Source organism: Oreochromis aureus, linkage group 11, assembly GCF_013358895.1.
Source record: "Oreochromis aureus strain Israel breed Guangdong linkage group 11, ZZ_aureus, whole genome shotgun sequence".
NCBI classification, from domain to species: Eukaryota; Metazoa; Chordata; class Actinopteri; order Cichliformes; family Cichlidae; genus Oreochromis; species Oreochromis aureus.
The window spans coordinates 21,153,295-21,166,086 of NC_052952.1; the positions used below are offsets into that span (position 1 = coordinate 21,153,295).

Sequence of the window (12,792 nt, forward strand, 5' to 3'; positions counted from 1 at the left end):
GTTGTTCACATTTCATTTTTCTGTCTGAAATGTTTTTACTCTACATTAGAGCTACATTTTTGCTGTACTCCATCCAAAGTCAGTAAGGTGCAGATAAAAGTAAAAAAAACTATTTGATGTGGAAATTCTGTTAGAACAAAATAACATAAATGCTAAACAAGAAGGTAAATAAATATACTCTTGATATCTATTATGTTAATTCTTTTACAGGAAGCACAATGCTTATTGTTCACTATTTCGTCATGTTTTATAATAAATGCCTCAGCAACCCAATATGTCAGGGGACACACTTTGAGTAGATTGGCTACTTTGAAAAAAATGATCAATGAAATGTCTTAAACCAGAAACAGACTCAATGTTACTGCAAAGAAAATATATGTATAAAAGCTGTTTATACACAGTGTTATCTTTATGTCGCACACAAAAAGATAACCAAGCTAAAAGCATCCCAGTGAGATCTTTACTTTTAAAGGTATCCACATTTTGGAACTAAAAAAAAGTTTCAAGGCTTGTCAGTGTTTCCATATCTGCCGATCTGGTTACAAGCCCCTAATAAACTTGAAGAGACCACTGCTTTGTTATGGTCAATAAACTTAACCCCTGGAGGTCTCCTGGATCCATTTCCAAGCATTAACTTCAAGGTTAAGTAATTTATTCGTGGTTCTCTTGTGGATTCTGATTTTAAATAGAAAAACATTTTTTAAAAACCAGAACACAGAAATCCCATTTCTCATCTGGGGTCTTTCTGATTTTACTGTGTTTCTTCATCACGTTGGTGCAAGTCTCACATCAGGAGCATCACTGTCACCACGTCTCATATCACAGTCTCATCTGTGCAAGTCAGTAAAACAGTCTAAACAAGGGATGTCAAACTCCTTTTACATCGAGGGCCACATACAGCCCACTTGGATTTTCAGTGGGGCAATGAGTGAAACTACTCTTTCTGTCAGTGTAAACATCTTTAATTACACATTTAATCCCTGAGATCTTTTCATATAAGATAAATAAGTGCAGTATTTACAGCAGGTCTTGGCTTATCTTCATGATAAATGTGTAAATGTATACTACCCTGTAGTTTTAAAAAATCAAGTTTTTGTTGATTGATGAAAATGTTCTCTTTTTTTATACTGACATTTTTATATTAGACAGTAAAAATGGGAACTTTCCCTGTTTATCTTTTAGGTAACTATTTTGCATACAAAATGTAATGCAACCCATCATATCAGCCTGGCCACCTCTAGTTTTTTCTAAGAGTCACATCATATCTGTCACTGCCATTTTTAAAAAATCATCGCTTTTTGTTGTAAATCAGTCCTGATACTATGTGCATCAGAAAATAAACAAAGACAAAAATATACTTACAACACAGCAACAACTACTGTATAGTACAGCAAAGTCACACTACATATGTGTGTAGTTCATGCTTGTGTGTAATAACAGTGTCATAACAGGCATGCGTGACACAAGACTGAGAATATGTGTTTGTAGCTGCTTCGACTGAACCTCTTCTGAGACCATGTGTTTATATTTGCTTTCAACTGAAGAGCATATTCACTGCTACCACTGACAGCATTTAACGGCCTTGCTGTTTCATGCACATTTTAAAAACTTGAGAAGTGATTTGATTGAAAACACTAATGCAATGCTTCACAGCGTTGCTTCATAAGTGAGAGATCTGTATTTCTTTCTGGAAAAGTACAATTTGATCAGTTGTGCAATTCAAATGAGAAACACATCAACACAATGACTATCATCTTTAGCAGTGAATGTGTAAAACCAATAGCAGTGTGTACAAATACAATGAGAAAGCCTGATGTGGGTTCTCACTGGTGTGAGATTGATGTGAGAATGGCGTCAAAATGATCAATAAAAACTGTAATTAAAAAAAGACATGTTCGGTGTGAACACCAGGGGGAGCCCTATCCATGTGACATATTTTGGGCTTAACGAGCAGAAAATACACCCTAAAACTAAATGTTATCGTCACTTCTTCCTGCAACACTGGAAAGATCGTTACAATCTGGGAACTGCTCCAAAGATGCCGAATAAGGAAACATCGACATTCATTTAGATGGAAAATAGCGAATCACAAAAATAGATAAATAAACTAGTGAAAACAGAAAGACTGAGCCCACGTGAATCCACCACTGCTTCACTGTGAACCGCAAGCGCCACCAAATTACATCACCAATTAAAGTCTCCACGCTCTGATTAGCTGCACAACTACTTTTAAACTGGCTATAAATCGCCCTTTAGGGAGCAGTTCCCTTTAAAACCTCAGAGTCAATCCAAGCAAGAGTCTTTTGATCTAGATTACATCACATTGTGGATTCAAGGATAAACTTCAAAGATATAACTGAAAAGGTTACATCACTTACTGCATCAAGCATAGAAACAACAGGCAGATAGATGGATAGATAGAATTTAATTAATAAAATCACTGATTGCAACTATTTATCCCTTTAGATAAACAAATGTGTGAGGAAAAAACCCACCAGGTCTGCTCAGAAGTGTTTGAAGTATTTGCTATTTTTGTTTGTTGTTTTGTTTTTTTCGTGAAACTCTGATCTGTTCTCTTCCTCGGGTTGTTGACAGCGGTTTGTGTGACTCGTGACTATTGTTTCTAACATCTCTGGCACTGATGTCGCGGTTTTAGTTTTCTCCACCTCCGCTGTCTGTCTCTCAGCTCCATCCTTTCACACCGTGCACCGGAGCGCTCAAACGTGAAGCACTTCAGCCAAATTATGCAACACTGGTAACACTTGCCGCTCTCCCATTGGCTACTGAGTCTTCCACTTGGAGGTGTGGCTAAAGTGTTTCCACCTGCCATTTGCCAAGTCTGTGCCGAGGGCGTGTCTGCCGGTTTCATTCACAAATCTAGCAGCGGCGCGTCTCTCCGACATGTGAAGATCCCTCTGTTTATTCTGTGGCACACATGTCTGCTCCGCAGATGTACGCCTGCAGCCTGAACAGAAGAAGGATTCTGACTAGTTCTGAATGAAACTGTAATGTTTGTGGTGACAGCAACAAATGTTACTACCATAATATTGTCCTTCAGCACTTGTGTGATTGTAACATATGAAAAAGAGTCTAGAGAAATCTCCGTGTTAAAGGTACGAGGCTTAAAATAAATGTTGGATGTCGGTGATCTTCGAGCCCTCGGGCAGCATTTCACTAAAAACAGGTGTGACCCTTTCACAGAAATTACTGCATCAGCTTGTCTGTTCACATCCACAAATTTTCTTTCTATATCATCCATATCACATATGGCTTATATGTGAACATAATCCAGAAACACTGCTATCTTCTCTGTGCTAACCCTCATTTAAAATGTACTCAGGCAAGGATGTTGGACAAATCAAAATTTGAAGTTCCGTTTGGAAAAATGAACACAACATCCCACAACTAAAGAGGAGAGAGAACATCCAGTTTGTTATCAGCAGTCAGTCAAAAAATCCTGCATCTCTGATGGTGGGTGCATTGGTGCCTATGGAACTGAGAGCTTGCAAATCTGGAAAGGCACCATCAATGCTGAAAGACATATAAAGGTTTTAGAGCAGCATATACTTCCATTCAGACCACATCTACTCCAGAGAAGGCCTTGCATATTTCAGCAACATGCTGCATCTATTACAGTAGCATGACTTTGTAGTAGAAGACTCTTGGTTTTAAATTTGCCTGCCTGCAGTCCAGACCTTCTACAAATAGTCAACACATCATGAAATTAAAAGTACAACAAAGAAGATTCAGGACTTTTTGAGCAGCTAGAATCCTATATCAGACAAGAAAGGGACATTATTGCTCTCCCAGAAGTCCAGAAAATGGTTTCCTTAGTTCCCAGATGTTTACACACTGTTGTAAACATGGCACCCCATCCCAACTTTTTTATGAGACATGTTGCTGCTATCAAATTCAAAATGAGCTGATATTAGTTTTAAAATGATACATTTTCTAGGTTTAAACATTTGATATGTTTTCTGTGTTCCACTGTGAATAGAACAAGGGTTCATGAGATTTGGGAACTGCATCCTGTTTTTATTTACATTTTACTCAATGTGCCAGTGTTTTTGAAACTGACGTTGGAAGCTGTAATCGCACTGTAGTTGCAAAATACATTGCAAAGAGTTTGCATGATACTAGTTGGAATCGATTCAAAAAAGCATGTCTGATTTGCCCAAAGGTGAGTGCACTATCACTGAGGAGCAGATATAGTAGTTAATAATTGTGAGGCAGGTGCTAAAGTACCAGGCTTCAAACCAAATAGTAACTTATTTAAAATGTGAAACACAGTTTTGTAGTACTAAGCAGTTTCTGCCTGTTCTGCAATGAAACGAAATATACTGTTTGGATACTGAGGTACGTGCACCCAAACACATAATAATTACAAGAGGGATGTACAGTGTGTTTCATCAAGTTCCTTTATGAATATTATTTAATTGTGATATGGCAACATGATCAACATTTCCTCTAAATCAGAGGAAGCTGAAGGAGAAGGTAGGGCACGGTAAAGCAGCAGTGTGTAGTAGTTTCCCAGCTATCCTGACATGGTCTGAATATTTGTCTTTCTGATGGAGGACAAAGATACAAAGAGTGCAAAGAGTGCATACTGCAAACTGTCTCCACTTTATATTGCAGCTCTTCGTGTCTTTGTCTTCCATTAGACCAACGACTTTTCAGTTCTAGTATCTGATTCTCACCTCACCAAACAGGAACTTCAACTTTCACTACCTAAACATTTAAATGCTTTCACACCGAGTAAGAATTTATCTAGAAATGTCTTCTACATAAAGTAATCGTGGAAATGTTTAATTTAGCTTCTATAATTAAGCGCTCTCACATCCCTCTTTGTTTCCCTCTAAATCATCTGCTGGAATTTGAGCACATGAGCACCAAAATCAAACAAATCATTTACCCCATATTGTAACTTCAGAGCCAACAGAATCCTTTTTATTACATTCATCCAATTGTCAATTTTTACTACAAACAACCCAATGGAGCAACGCTCTGATTTCCACCTCAGGGACCAGTTTGGCACACTGAACTTTGACCCACCTAACTGACAAACACATCCTCCATAGATGATACTTGAGTTTGTCAATACAAGGAATGATAATGAGAAAAGAGAAAAATTAACATGGAAGCCAAGTGGAGGATGGGATTTGGGGGGGGAAGGGAAGATGGAAATGATGGGGGTGGTCTTCGGCAAGCATGAACTCGAAATAGGTTCAGTGAGTTCATGTGCTGCAGAGGAATGCTCACGTAGCACACATACGACCTTTCCCCTGGTTTACTTTTTGCCAAAGGTCACCTGTTATTGTATCCTGACAATAAGAGGGTCCTGTTTGCGCACCTGATGTTAAGGTTACTAAATACTGAGGGAGTTGACATAGTTGCAGGCCTCGAAGATGGTAATTGTTAATCTAACAAGGACACAGCCTGTTGTGTACGTTGAGGAGGGTCAGTGGGTTCATGTGTATGTTAAGCATGGCAGTGGGGGAAGGGTAGGCCCTATATCCTAGGCTGAAACATGCTGGGCATTTCGGATCTAAAAATACAAGTCAAAGCCAGTAAAACCATGGCCTACAATAAAGCCTAATAAGGAGAGAAACCAGGATTAAAATAAGTATGTAGCATGTGACGATTATCATGTGTATGATCCATGTATGTTGGTTTGCTGCACTGCAAGTTTCAGGGGAGGGTCAGTGAGTTCGTTGCTGTAAGGCTATACATCATGGTACTGGATGATTTGCTGTCTGTATGAGTGCATGTAGCAGTGTGTGTTTTTAACTTAAACATGGAATGACACTGACACAAAACAGGCTATCACACTTTAAATACGATATTTCATTGTTGGAAAATTTATCACCTCAGCTCTCCTTCCTACTTTCATCCTCTGAATTCCAGTTTATGACACTAGACAAACAAGTTGGTAAGCTTTAAACTGAGGAAAATACAAAAATGTTCACATGAGATTATGTAAAACTGCAAGAAATTTAGCAAATGAACAATATCCGTCTAATATTGCGAGTTATGTAAGCCAAGATATCTCAGGGTGAAAGATTTACACAGCCTTGTCCAGGCATAGTGGCCGTCATTATAAGAAATGTGATTTTCTAGTCTGTTCTGGGCAATATAATGAAAAACGTCGCCCATTGTTTGTTTAGTTATTATTTTACCCTTGAGAGGCCTTATTTGCAAGCCTGAAAAGAAGAAGACAATCTCATCACGTTTTGCTGTTTTTCTCGGTTTTCGTGCTCCATGCGTGCCTTCTGCTAAACCTCTCAAGTCCCTTGTTTTATTTATTTATTTATTTACGATCAACGTGCGTTCTTACGCTCTCGGTATGAGTAATTTTTGCGCACATCGCATGCATAGAACATACTGTGCACCTCTCGGGCCGACGCCGTAGTGCGTGCCTGCGTGTGTTTACACCCGCTCGCTATAGTAGAGCAGCCCAGCCTAGACGCCACACTCACGGGCGACACATGAGTGGGCAGGACCGTGAGTGCCGGGGCTGCCGTCCAGTCAGCGGAGATCACTGCGATCACTGGCTGAAAGGTCCAGCCAATGGCGCGCGCCACCGTCGACAGCCAATGGAGTGCGTGCAGAGCGTGGGCACGTGGATTTGCGCACATGTTGACGCTCGTAAACTGCCGAGAGAAAGAGGCAGCACAGGCACAGACCGATGAACGGCAGGCTGGGTGGTGTGTGTGTGTGTATATGTGTGTGTGACAGAGAGGTGATGCTCGGCGTCCCGATGCTGCTCGAGCCTCGGAGTGTGGACTGACGGACCAAAAGTAGAAGACAGAGCCATCCTCCACTATTATCAAAATCAGCTGTTATTTTTAAACGCGCGTTACTGAAGGTAAGTATTTTTTAAAAGCATTTTTTTCTTTTTTGTTTGCCGAAGTTGGCAGCTTAGCCTGAAGGAATTTCCTGTCCTGTGCGTGCCATCCCGGTATAATTTTAATATATCCTAAAGCGGTGTTTCCTAACGATAAATTGCTTTTAAACAGTACAATGATTGCTCAGATTTTCCTTCATGTTTAAGACAAGTAACTGCTTTGGATTTATGTTAGTGTCTGATAGACTAAACGGCTTTAGATGGCCTGAATGTACAGTACTATTAGTTTCTCTTGCTGGCGTGGTGGTGGTGGTAGTGGGCACAGACACAGGCCGGCAGAAAACACCTGAGTCGCAGCCTCATGGTCCACCTGTGCAGGCTGTGGCAACACATCCACCAATCCAATCCTACCAGATCTCCATCCACCTGGGGCTATAAACTAAGTAAGGGGTTGCACATAAACAGGAATAGTATCAGATTGCCTTACAGTATTTGAAGCTGTTGACTCTTTCACGTTAACAACGTGCCATTTGGTTTTACAGCCACCAGACATAAAATGTAAATAGCAAAGCACGCTGTTTGAGCGTTTTTCTCTTTTTGCGTTTGTGTCAGTCTCCTTCATTTGTGAGTGACTTTTGACTTTATTTTTCTGACGCTCATAAGAGTTCTGTTGGTGTATTTCATTGCTGAGCGTTTCCCAGTTCCCCCTGAAATCTCCCCCTCGGTATTTGTGGGATCAGAGATTACACAAGCTGAGAAAGAAAGGGGGAGAAAAACAAACAGATGAGAGAAAGGCACATGGCCAGAGATGCAGAACGTGAAAATGTGAGTAAAAGGAGGAGGAAGAGGGCTTGGTTTGGAGAGGAAAGGAAGAGGGGGCACCAGGCTTGTGTGCATAACGAACAGGATGAGCTGAAGGCAGAGCGGAGAGGGATGAGAAGCATACAGAAATACAGCCGAGAGGAAAGAGAGTGGTTTGCATGACTGTGTGTGTGTGTGTGTGTGTGTGTGTGTGTGTGTGTGTGTGTGTGAATCCAAGGGGGGATGGAGCGCAAGCCTGAGACAGAGAGGAGGGGCTAGAGAGAGCACTGGAGGCTGTGGCAAAGAGAGAGAGAGAGCAGGCCTATTTCACTACTCTACAAGCTCCCATCCCCCTCACACATTTTACTCTCCTACAGTCTCCAATCTCCTCAATGGAAGCCAGACATGCACTACTATTGTGTGCCTACTGCCTACCCCCAGTCCCAAACTAGGGCACTGCTATACCCACCATTTTGAGTAATAGGGGTTATTATTTTTGGTAGCGAGGTAGGAAAATGGAGTATTGCCAAATGCTAAGAACTGAACTTCCTCTCACTTCAGACGTGCTGGTTTTCAATGTTCGCCTAAGCCACACTTGTGTTTCTTTCCGTGATCCTAATCTTTGAGCTTTCTTTCTGTCCCGACAGGGATGCAGTCGCAGGGCAGCACCTCCTCTCAGCCCTCCTTTGATTCCCTGAGCTCCAGTGACAGCCTCTTGTTCAGCGATTCAGAGCAGGCAGAGGACGACACGGACGTCTTCCTGACAGACAGCTCTCCATCTGTCATCATCGGGGGGTCGGGCGGCGTGTCAGCAAGTGGAAATGGGGGGTCAGACAGTCCCGGGTCACAGTGGACGTGTGACGGCTTCACCGACAAAGAGGAAGAGGAGGACTCGTACAGGTCACAGAGTGCCGGCAAAGCGGCTCACGTCAGCCTGGGGAAGACTGATCTGGCGAGGCAGACCGCAAAATCACAAGGAGATCTGCTGTTTGCTCAGAAGGTAAGAGAGGTGATGGGCAGAAAAGGAGAGTGACGAGAAGAGGGCTGACATAGCAGACAGCCTCAGACAGCCAGGCCTAACCAAAACCAACTCTTAATCTGTCTTCCCTCCTTCTCCTCTGTCAGTGTGCTGAGCTGCAGGGTTTCATCAGGCCCCTGCTAGAGCTGCTGAATGGGCTGAAGAGGGGCCGATTCGACCGGGGTAAGCATCCTTACTTCACCGTCTTCTGGGAGGCAAGTGTGCGTGTGTGTGTGTGCTCACTGGCTGCTGCAGTTGTTGAGGCTGAACACAGGTTTACATGATCTAAGTGGCCTAAGTCCATTGAAATAGTAAGTTTTCCTTCAAGCAGCAGTCTGTATTGATGTAGCCTATTGATGCAGTCCACAGTGCAGTGTGTGTGTGTGTGTGTGTGTGTGTGTGTGTGTGTGTGTGTGTGTGTGTGTGTGTGTGTGTGTGTGTGTGTGTGTGTGTGTGTGTGTGTGTGTGTGTGTGTGTGTGTGTGTGTGTGTGTGTGTGTGTGTGTGTGTGTGTGTGTGTGTGTGTGAGAAGCGAGTCTTCTCGCTGACTCAGTAGCTTGCAAGAGTTTACCGATATCATGAGTTAGAGCGTGTGCGCATGTGCGAGACCGTGCATGCCCACATATGCATTCATTCAGTGTGAATGCTGACTGAAGGATTATGTTCTTTTGATTGACAGGCTTGAGTAGTTTCCAGCAGAGCGTGGCGATGGATCGTATCCAGAGGATTGTGGGGGTTTTACAGAGACCTGACTGCGGGTAGGATGTCATCCAAATTGTCCCACCATCCATCAGCCCTCTTTTTCTCACTCTTATCAAGTCCTGCCATCATGAGACGTTTTAGCTGCATTTAAGAATTATTATCTTTATTAAACTGTACACGGGACTCAGTGAGTTGATCTCAGATATCCTGCTTCACCGTGCACTGCATGTTTTATTGAACAGTCCTCAGGCAGGTAGCGTTACAGCTTTCACTGTCAGTCCAGAGAAACACCAAACTTCAGATGAAATTTTACCTAGATCTCTGTGCAAGATCATAAATATCCACGCCTGTTCCTACTCAGCAACAAAGTCGTATTCCTATCTGCTCCTCACCTAAATTTTGTTCCTCTTTCTACATCATAGGGAGAAGTATCTGAACACTCTGCTCCAGGTGGAGATGATGCTAAAACTTTGGTTTCCCCAAATTCCCACTCAGCCTGTGTCTACAGCCTCCAGTGTCGCCACATCCCCTGCCCGATCCCTCCAGGATGCTTCCGGCTCCACCCCGCCGCACAAACACAGGGATCAGTTACATATTCCCGTTAAGGTGAGGACACACATTCCTGACTTCTTGCTAAAACACATAAACATTTCTCTACCCCACCAGCACTACAAATTTTACAAAAACCTCCCATTCATATTCGGAAAATTACTCTCCTGTTTATTTTCCAGAAGCGCAGACTCAGCTGGACGAGTACAGACTCTCCCACGCCTTCCCCCGTGCCTCTCAAGTCCCCTCACATCAGCACAGGAGAAAACAGGGTGAAGTCTGATCGCAATAAAGGAGGTGGACCTTCTTCCTCCCCATCACTAGCAGCTGATGCAAATCAGAGTTTGGCACATGCAGCCAGCAGCAGTCAGCTAACTGATGACAAAAATGACGAAAAAGACAGAGACAGCAAGGAACAGGGGAAGCTGTCGAAGTACCAAGCGGGTCAGAGCTCTGAGCCGAGCCTCACGTGGGTTCACGTTGCACCCATCCTGTCCCCACGAAAGACCTGCCTCTCACATGCCAGCAGGAGGGGGAGCCCAGCTACACAAGACAGCTCCATCTCTTCCACCACACCTTACAAGCACCCCAAAAATCTGAAGAAGCCAATCCGGTGCCAAAGCCAGCCTGTTGCTGGACAGCAGAGTGAGAGGGGGACCACTGAGACAACTCCGGGTGAGAGCCAGTCTCCTCCTGTTACACTTAAGCCTTTGCCTGGGGCGTGTCCCACCAGCTTGAAGACCTGATGTACTGAATCAGCAAAAGAACTGGCAGCCTTGCTTTGTTACACCACTGGGCTAAAAGCTGCTGTGACAGGAAGAAGGGAAGAGGCTGAAGGCCTGTGATTATACTTGCATTAATGAGAGGAAGTGAGGAAAGAATTGTTGCTGATAGATGTTGAAAACAATGACGGATAAAAACATAACCTATCATCCAGACCACAGTTAAAACAGACATTTCAAACAACAGGACATAAACAACAACCGTTATCACACTTATAATCGAAACTCGTGCGGAAAGGTGGTTGTGAAGGTTCAAAAGCAATGTACAGGTAACGAGAGACATTCTAGAGTATTTAGAGGAGTAAATGATTGCTCCTCTTCAGCATGAAGGCAATCAATACAAAAAGAAGAAATATTTATATAGGTGACTGTTTCAGCAGACATCTAACTTTAAAGAAACTGTCCGAAAATGGAACAGCCGATGTCAGTAATCAAAATTAAACCTGCCAGTGTTTATTTTGATGAGGTTGATGAGTGAGCTGATTCTAGTCTTGCAGCAGAAGACACGTTTTTCTCTACGTTCTTTTGAATGGTTTGAAGAAGAAAAAGCAACAATGAGTAACTAAAAAAATCTTGTTGCTAGTGATATGAGAAATGAGGTGTAGTGTGTGCCGTGTCAGAGCCATTGGAGACGGTGGAAAAATGACATCACAACTCACGAATGTAATCCAAGAATTGTTTGGACACTCGGCTGGCAGATCATCAGCATTGAGGAGTAGTGACATCGCAGTGACCGGTGGTCACATAACCTGTCGTGCCGTGGATCCGATGTTTCCGACGGCAAACCGACTGGCAATCAGTCTCATTACAATCTAAGACTTTTAATAGACCAGCGTATGGAGTTAACAAGGACCACTAAAAGACATATGACTCTTGATTCAATTACACAGTTAATTTATTCATGTGTTGATCTGATACTGCATCTATTTATTGTTTGTATTTATTTATTGGGCAGCTTATCACCTGCTGTGCTCTTGCATAGTTTGGCCTACAGTTCTTTTGAGGTGACTGGGAAGATGCTGTTGACGTTTTTTTGTGGTTTTTATTGCTATCGTGAGGAGGGCAAAACAAAAAGGACGTGAAATCTTATGATTGGTCTCTTGGACTACTGTGCCTTTTTTACCAAATAGGATGTGTATTTCAAAACAAACAAACAAAAAAGCATTCGGTGCTTTCAGTGCATTCATACTGTGTTTTGATTGTTCGCTTGTGTTTCACAAAACCAGTACACAGTCAAACGCGAAAGCCAACGTGTAGTCATCCTTCTTCTAAAATCGCACACAGCTTAAAAACCAACATCATCAACTGTGATTCTTAAAAAAACCCCGGCATCCAGCTCTTATATCCCAACATCTACAGCTCACCTGAATGGCCTGCATCTCTGACTAATACACACACCAACAGCAGTGGCTACTATGTGTCATGTAGTATTTAAGTGTCTGGCCTTCCTTTGGGGCTTTTCTTTAGTTTCTGATCAGGAGAGAAACCGACTGAACGGCACTTAAAGATGGTGCTCTTGAAAACTTGAAAACATGGTGAAAATATAAATGTAAGGGAAGAAATCTTTCTTTGCACCACTCTCTACCGCTGCTATCGTCGTGCTGATTTACATGTATCATTGGAGGCTTGCTCTTTAATTGGAAATCCACTCACAGTATTCATTTAAATGTTGAAGGGGGTCTTAGCAACCCGATTGGATTTATCTATATTGTAAATATTTGGACTGATATTTTTGAATCGGTGTGAGAGGTTCAAATGTTATTTACATAACTATAAATGGGGTGGGAGGATTTGCATTACTAGACTCCTCCAAAAAGCACCACACGTGAACACAGAGCCACCGGCAGCCAACATGTTACTGCCTGTTTGTTTTTGTTGTTTTTCTTAGTACGGAGTGTACAAACCCTCAGTCACTGTTATCCTGCTACAGTACGCCAGATGTTGACTCTAGATCAGAGGCTGGGGGTGTCTTCCACCACACTCCTGTTTTATTTTTTTTATACATTTGTGGTATGACAGAGAAGCCAATTGCACTTATTTTTCATTATGTCCTTTTTCATGTATGTTTTCTACTGCAGCGACCACTGCTTATTGGTC

At 42.6% G+C, this 12,792-nt stretch overlaps 1 protein-coding gene across 1 annotated transcript; it reads left to right on the forward strand.

Moving 5' to 3' along the window:
* The first annotated feature begins 6,646 nt into the window (after positions 1–6,646).
* Positions 6,647–12,548, forward strand: LOC116321196 (circadian-associated transcriptional repressor-like). The gene is made up of 6 exons (XM_031740981.2): positions 6,647–6,865; positions 8,293–8,645; positions 8,771–8,846; positions 9,342–9,420; positions 9,787–9,970; positions 10,096–12,548. The coding sequence occupies exons 2-6, from the start codon at positions 8,295–8,297 to the stop codon at positions 10,657–10,659; spliced, it is 1,254 nt and encodes a 417-aa protein (XP_031596841.1). The 5' UTR covers positions 6,647–6,865; positions 8,293–8,294; the 3' UTR covers positions 10,660–12,548.
* Positions 12,549–12,792: the final 244 nt, after the last annotated feature.